Source organism: Pygoscelis adeliae, unplaced genomic scaffold, assembly GCF_000699105.1.
Source record: "Pygoscelis adeliae isolate BGI_AS28 unplaced genomic scaffold, ASM69910v1 Scaffold135, whole genome shotgun sequence".
Taxonomy (NCBI): Eukaryota; Metazoa; Chordata; class Aves; order Sphenisciformes; family Spheniscidae; genus Pygoscelis; species Pygoscelis adeliae.
Genome location: NW_008824908.1, coordinates 1910835 through 1919026, shown reverse-complemented (window position 1 = coordinate 1919026; position 8192 = coordinate 1910835). Strand labels below are relative to the sequence as shown.

At 40.0% G+C, this 8192-nt stretch overlaps 1 protein-coding gene across 1 annotated transcript in view; it reads right to left on the bottom strand.

Annotated features, from left to right (window-relative positions):
- Nucleotides 1–8192, bottom strand: part of LRRC16A (leucine rich repeat containing 16A) — a 222900-nt gene that overhangs the window by 96663 nt on the left and 118045 nt on the right. Inside the window, exons 9-10 of the mRNA XM_009324940.1 lie at nt 7253–7328; nt 4554–4642 (exon numbers count right to left, since the gene is read on the bottom strand). Of these exons, the coding sequence (XP_009323215.1) occupies nt 4554–4642; nt 7253–7328 (165 nt within the window). The remainder of the gene's footprint in view (nt 1–4553; nt 4643–7252; nt 7329–8192) is intronic.

Sequence of the window (8192 nt, the reverse complement as noted above, 5' to 3'; positions counted from 1 at the left end):
AGGAATAACACTCTCAAAGAACAGCAGCACACTGATGAACTGGCCTTTTTTTGCTTGTTTTGACAGTGAGAAGCATCGAAGTACGTAACTGGCTGACCACAGTCCTACCAACATGTCCCAAGAGAGACGGTGGTATATCAGTTCTATAATGCCCACAACAGCCAGGCCACGTAGCAGAGATAGCTTTGAACTAACTTTAACCAGCTATGGTAGGTAGCTGTAGTAGCATGACCTACCTCTGTTTCAAATCCACTTGAAAGGCAAGGGAACGCTGCCCCATCTCAGAGCATTTTGCTGCAGCTGGACTACCACCACCCACAGCACTAAGTTCAAAGCTAGCTTGGGTTTTCCTACACAACCACACTGTCAGACTCAGGTGGAGACATGTTCCTTGCATTAAGTCACAATGCTGTTGGCTGCTACCAGCTCTAAGACAAATCCTCTGTCCTTGTACCTACTGGGAAGCTTTCATATGTTAAGGGACTAGCCCTTCCGTGTGCTTTTGTTAAACTGAGACTATAATTTCAATGTTCTTACTTCACCTAAGTTAGATACTGAGGTAGAAATCAAGTATATCCCTTGAGCTTCCTCCACAGAGCTTCTTTCTCTCTCTGCCTTGCAGTACAATATCTTACCTCCTGTAGGACAGTGGTGAACTACCAACCAGCTACATTGCTAGAAAAGTGCTAATTACCCTGCCCGTTTTTCCTCAGGACAGATCCTGCCTACCATAAAAGTGATCAGCCTGTGTGCTGAGAATAGCATTGGAGGTAGCATCCTCTTCCAGTCTCTGGAAAAGAGTGGAGGCTGGACAACAATAGTCTCAATAGCTTTTGGTTATCTGTTGTTGCAATCCTCTGTCCTTGTACCTACTGGGAAGCTTTCATATGTTAAGGGACTAGCCCTTCCGTGTGCTTTTGTTAAACTGAGACTATAATTTCAATGTTCTTACTTCACCTAAGTTAGATACTGAGGTAGAAATCAAGTATATCCCTTGAGCTTCCTCCACAGAGCTTCTTTCTCTCTCTGCCTTGCAGTACAATATCTTACCTCCTGTAGGACAGTGGTGGAGAACTACCAGCTACATTGCTAGAAAAGTGCTAATTAACACTGCCCGTTTTCCTCAGGACAGATCCTGCCTACCATAAAAGTGATCAGCCTGTGTGCTGAGAATAGCATTGGAGGTAGCATCCTCTTCCAGTCTCTGGAAAAGAGTGGAGGCTGGACAACAATAGTCTCAATAGCTTTTGGTTATCTGTTGTTGCAAGGTCTACTTGAGTACAAACATTGCAGGGAAGTTTAGTTTCCCTTTGAAACCCCATGTCCTTAGACGGACCCCTGGGGGTAGACCAGGTTCCAGTGCTGCAAATGCATGATGCTGTGCTGCCTTTAGGAAAAACGTATTCTCTTCCTAAGGTACAAGCAGCATGTGAATACACTCAACAAAATAAATTCTGGGCTTCAGTCTGTGCCACCTGACAGGCCTCAGGGTATCCTGCTTTGCTACCAGCTGCTGCTGCAGAAGACTACATATCTCCTGTAGGTCCTCAGTTACATTTGCCAACACTCTGTGGATACCCTCCAGCATTTCAAATGGTACTAGATACCTGTGTTTAGGCAACTGAATCAAGCTCCTTATGTCCAGCCAAGAAAAATGAGGTTTTGAATTAAAAAACAAACAAAACCCCCTTTCTTCATGGGGAGTTTTCTCCTCTTCCTTTATCCCTAACAGATTCTTGTCATTATAGTGTTCTGCCTACACCTCCACGCTTGTTTACAAACTCTGCTCCAGCTTTTGCCACCAATATAGGCAGGATTACCAGAACTTTGTGGACGACTGGGGTGTGTGTGAACTACTTAGCAAAGGCACAGTAAATCAACCGCCACCAGAAAGCACTGGATTATTTATGTAGGGTGCACGGGGCTCCAAGGCTCATTTTGGGAAAAACTAATATAACTGCCCCACTCCCTGCGCAGCCTCTACCACAAACAGAGGCACCTGAGCTCTGCTAACTGGGCAACAGCCCTTCCCCTCCTTTGTCCACTCCTTGTTTCAAGTCCTAAAATTTATTGGCTTTTTTGGCTGCACAATTCAGGCACACAGCATGCAATGTAAGCCTGACAATTTCTATAAAGCATCAAACTCGCTCTGTATGCATTGCACAGCCATGCTTGCCTGAACTGAGGACATTCAGGCTCAGAGGTAAAGCCCCAAAAAGACTCAATTTAACTACACGTAGGGCAGAGTAAGGACATCGCACCAAGGGTAAGAATACCACAGACAACATCCCTGTAACAGAAAAAAAGAGGATGTGTGTGGGAGGAACTAACACAGTTAGGTCTAAGGACATTCAGAGCCCATCCAGCAGGGGAAGATGAGATGCAACGTCACTGTCAAAGGCCGTTCAGGTACCAGCAGCAGGCACCTCTGTTGTTCCCCCTCTGTCATAGCTGGCCACTCCCTTTGGAACAGGGCTGCAGAGGACAGTGCGGAAGGCGGTAGGGACGTTCTGCGTGCCAGCTTTCAGAGAGTACGTAAGCGCAACAAATGGATCATTTTCACCAGCTCCTACAAACAGGCCTTTGCAGACTGAAGACTCCATCTCACAGTTTCATGGAAATGAATATTCTGGTTATCGCATACTGCCCCATTCCTCTAAAGCACCTCAGGGATGTAACTCTCTTTTCAGGTTGTCCTGTACTATTCTCCTTTCCCTGAAATCTGGATATCGCCTACCTTAGTTAGCATCCGAACACTTAGCAAAACATTAGTCTTTGCTTTATGCATTAAAGCCATCCAAAATAATCTAGACTGCACCCTTTACATCTGTTAAAGAAATGGCAATGGGGATAAAATTTTAAAGAGCATCTAAACTGGCACAAATCTTACCAGACAGGGAGTTTCATCTGACAACCTGTTTTCCCCAACAGCAAGTCCACACTTCCCTAGTCCTGGCTCCTTGCAACTACTACTGCACTATAGTCTGCTGTCTCATCAGCTGGGAGGAAGACAAGTGTTTATGGGGCCATGCCTAAATCACAGAAATGAGTGGCTGGAGGTAGAAAAGAATTGTCTTAAACTGACTCTGCTGCAGGAGGAAATATGCTCTTGCAGCTGCTCAGGTTATTTCTCAAAGCATTGCTCTTGGTAGCTCTTTCTTAACCCTGGTCCAGCAGTCTGTCACAGTTCATTAAAAATGACTGGTCTATAAGCTATGTGAAGTGAAGATACCCAGTAACAACAGGATTTCCTCCTAGCATGCAGATATAACTGGCAAAACTGACAAATGCGTCCGTGACAAAAACAGACAGACAATGCTGATCAGAGCAGATACACACCAAGGCATGTACATGGAGACATGAAAACCAAAGTCACAGGCTGATTATCTGTCACGTCCTGTTAAAACCGAAACCAGTTAATCCAACTGTGGTAAGTTAAGGTAGGCAATGTGCAAAGGTAGTCAATATATCTTTTAACATTCATGATTACCACTGGATTTCATTGCACGTACCGCAAGAAAAATGAGATTAAAATCAGGCGCTTATGTTTGAAATGACAGCTATTAACGGCAATGCACTAGTGATCAGAAAGTTTGGATGTAACTCCAAACTCCAGCTCAAGTTTCCTGTGTCATTTAGGCAATTTCCTTTTAAAGGTATTTCAATACAAAACCCATTTTAAAAAGGGGAAAAAGACCCAAACAATGGAAGAGGAGACAATGCAAAGCACACCAAATATTTTCCCTGTGCTTGTTTCCTCCTTTATTTTTAATTCAGTATAGTGTTCTGCTTCTCCCAACTTTCCACTGCTTTTTTTATTAACATAAAAATTCATTAGCGCTAGACTTTATCTTGTCCACATGGTCTTGGATGCTACTCTAACACTAAAACAAGCTACAAATACTTCCAACTGGGCTAGTTTGTACCTTGAACTTTGCTTCTATTTCCTGTGAAGGGAAAAAAAGCAAATATCTAGTAACTACAACCTACTGTATTTAAAACATATGCAAGGATTAAATTGTATGGCTTACCTCTATGTACCTTTCATTTAAGGCTACGGCAAGGCATTAAGCTTAATTATCTATTTTCTTGCTTTAAAAAAGTTGCTAATTGCAATCCACAAGAAGATAAAACCAGCTCTCTTGGGAATGAAACTATAATCTGTTACGCAAGATAGAATAATATGCTTTTTTAACAAAACCTCAAACACTGTTTTTTAAATGACAAGAAGGTGTTCATACTTCTATAGGCAACCGTATTTGGAGAGGAAGTGTGAGTTAATTTAGGGCTTATGCCCTTATCCGATCCATTTTGCTCCAGTTAACCCAACTCTCCAGGCAGAATTTTAAAAACCATCAGTTTAAAGGGATTTCTTGTACATAAGGAACCTCCGAAAAACCTGATGACAAACTTGTGACTACAGGCTCTTCAGAAAAAGGCAGACATCAAGCACAATTATTTTTTTTAATGCTTATTCTGGCTAACACACATCACACATCCTTTTTGCTGGGAGTAAGCAGTAACTAATCGAACATTTCAAAGGAATTACTTACGTTCTAAGCCCGGCATTCTCTAATACCAGTTCTTCCAATCGATTGGACCTACTCACCACTCGCAGTATCTGCTCACAGACATCAGTGGACTGCCACAGAAAAGACAGAACAGCATTAAAGAACACAAACACAGAACAGATGGTTACTGAGTTATAAGCTGTACATCGTAATGGGATCCAGGCCGTGATCAGCTTTTTGTCATATATACATAAATATATAAATAATACAAAAATAAATTAAAATCATCCACCAGGAACATCCCAGACAGAGAGTCAGATGGCAACACAGGACTTCTGGAAAGGTTCAGAGAAGTGAGAGGCAGACTAAAAGTGAGTCATTTATGAAGCAAGCCACCTAATCTTGGGGGCAGAATTTTTGTAATGACAGTAAAAAAGCCAAACCCTGTGATTCAGAAAAAATGCTCACTTAATTTTTAAAGAAATCTTGTTCACATGCATGCTAATCCTTCAGAAGAAAGTGGTAACTAGGCCAAAGGAGAATAAAGCCTGACCAGAAATGACAACTAAACACAAAGAAAGATGTTATAAGGCAGACAAAAAAAAACAAAAAAAAAACCCCCAAGAGCAAAAGCACTCTAGCTACAGGTCCTCCAAAGACTGCTAAGGACTAGTGCTTAAGGGTCCGTGTATTTCAATATGAATTCTCCCAACCTACATAGAAGTAAATCCCATCTTATGATCTTACTGTTGTTGGACTCTAGAATTTGCATGGACATTTGCAAGTACCATGAACAAAACATGATAACAGAAGAGTTTGTTTGCTGTGCTCATTCAAATAGAGAGAAAAAACTTTAATAGTTCAAAAGCCAATCAGTGACCTCCGTACCTCATCACCTTTTTTTGCAATCTTTTATTTTGCTTCTGGATTTGTCCTTTTTTTTTTTTCCACCAACATTCATGTGAAGTCCAAAGCTGAATTTCGGTTATGATCAGGAAGTGCTGAAACTATTCTGTTATCTGCCTTTAAAAAAAGGTGACATTCATACCTGGGACATCTGTGTCTCTAATGACACTCTGACATTTTCTAGGATTTTTTAAATTTTAAACTAATTGAATCTCCTAAAAAGAAAAAACCTCATCTACCACACACATAAAATCTTATTAATCCTTTATGCAGTAAAGGTGACATTTTTTTCTAAAGACTGTCAACTCAGCCATCTTCCCAATTCTATCTTTGCCTTCCATATTTCAATAATTCAGAATATTATCACAATGCTTCTACAAGCAGTGTGATTGCAAGTGGAAAGTTTCATGCATTTGCTGTAAAAACACTATGGATACCATCTATCAAACACATGTCAGAGTGGGACTCACGAAGCACAAAGCGTTCAATGGCCTCCGGATATGTCTGACCTCATACTGACCCCTCAGCAGTGTTCCTATGACACAGATCTACTGTCCGATAATTTAAGTTTTCCTGGTGTTTTTGACTGAAAATAGAATGTGTGGAAGATAAAGTTTTTTGGTTTGTTTGTTGTTGTGGGGTGGTTTTTTAAGGAATTGGTGCATTTTCAAGGTTGACAAAGTTTATTTGCTTTCCACAGAAAAGTTGCTAAGAATTCCAAAAAACTTTCACATAAAAATATGTCAGACAGATAATACGGCCAGTTCTTTTTCTAAGCAAGCCACACCGGCCAGTCTTCTAACTAAGCAAACTATCTCATTTCATTGAAGCAGAAACTGATTAGTTGCATTGTACCTTTTAACAATGGTGACTTTAACAGCGAACTACAACAGGATTAAAAATACCCCCAGTTTCATTCCATGCATAATTTCGAGTAAGATGTCCCAGCAAGAAAGAAAAGTTTTTTGCCTACTCTTCTGTCAAGAATCACATAAGCTAGTTTCTACTGAATTTTCATGGAAAATGATAGCTTGGAATGCAGTAAGAGCATTTTCAGATCAATCAAATTGCATCAATTTAAAGATGAGACTCAACCTTCATTTTTAAGGACAAAAGCTTCTGGATGCAAGTGTGAAAGCAATTTCTCAAACCACTAACTCCACCTGTGACTATAAACTTTCAAGTTCAGAAGAAATAGTATATTTTGATATATTTGAAAAGTCACCTAATTACTGATTTTCTTGGCCCCTTCTTCAGTAGTCCAACTTGTTTAGATTTGCCCCCTTTTTGCTTTTCAGAAAGAAAACTGATGTGAAAGAATACCAATGCTACACATCACTACATACTTATTACTACACAGGGTTAGCTTCAGACAACTGGGAGAAAAATTCATCAAGTTGCAATGAAAATTAAGAGGAAAAACCTGCTTTATATGTGAGAAAAAACCAGAATCCTGATATTTTCTTTCCACCTCCAAAAAGCAACTGAGATTTCTGACTGCTTTACAGTTAGTTTCCTATTTAGTCACCCAATATTGTTTGAAGGAGCTAGTAATGCCTAATGAAGTAGTTTTATGGGCTACTGTTATTGCCCAACAAAGTTTTCAAACTTTGTTCACTTGAAATTTTGGCAAGATCTGACTCTCGGCAGTGTTTCTATGGCATGAATTAACTATCCAACGGTTTATATTTTCCTGATATAAGGGGAAAAAAAATTTCAATAGATTGCCCAGTTGCACTTGCCTAAAAAAGTTCAACTTGAAAAATGTAATAGCACCCTCTAAAACACAGCACAGCCTGGTAGGAGCAGGTATACTGTTTCAATTTATTACTTACTAATTTCAGATCCTTGGAGGACAGCTTTGTAAACCACTGATTATACTCCAGAGCAGCAACTATAGGTATTAAGTCTCTAGAAAAAGAAAAACACTTTTACACACATTTCATATAACTGTTGGCTTTGGTCATTTGAAACAATCTCTTAAGTGTTCTTCCACATCTAATTCCCCATGCTTTTGCAATGCTAATTGCCTACCATCCCCATTACAGAAAGCTCTGCATTCTAAAAAACGAGCATCACCAGCAGCTGTGTGTCTGTCTCGTATTTTAATACAAATTTTTGACTGGCCAACTGACATCCATTCTAGCATGAATTTTTAAACCAGGAATTTGTCTGGGCTGCCATTCCTACTTTTAGCATTACTTTTTCTTCAGCCTGTGACATATTTAAGCTTCTTAATCCCCTCTAATTATAATTGAGCATAACGCTAAAAAGCTTTTTGGCAGTCTGATGATTTAATATAATTCCATGACTGAATGCTTCTAGAGAACACCTCCTTGTCTGATCTCTATAGTTAAATTCCCCCAGGAAGCAGGAGACCTGCAAAAGGATAATGCGACTTTCAGCACAAACCCTCCTTAATTGTAAAAAGGATTTCAGAAATGAAATTCTAAATTATTCTCGTTTTCTTCATTCCAAGCCTCTTAACGTGATCTGCTCTTCCTCTGTTAAGTTTCTCCAATAACAGACGTTGATAAATGTCACGTCCATCCCCAGTAGAATCATCCATCAAGCACTAGCATACTATTTAGCAGCGCAGCACTTGGATCATTTTGACACAACATATTAAATACATCTATACACCTACACTTGGACTTTTCTTAGAAAGCCCTTGTCTTTATAGAAGAGCTGTAACACACATGAACTTATCTGACCAGCAAAACAGTGCCATCCGAGCCTCAGTTGTTGCAGAGAGGAATTTAAAAGTATTGTTTT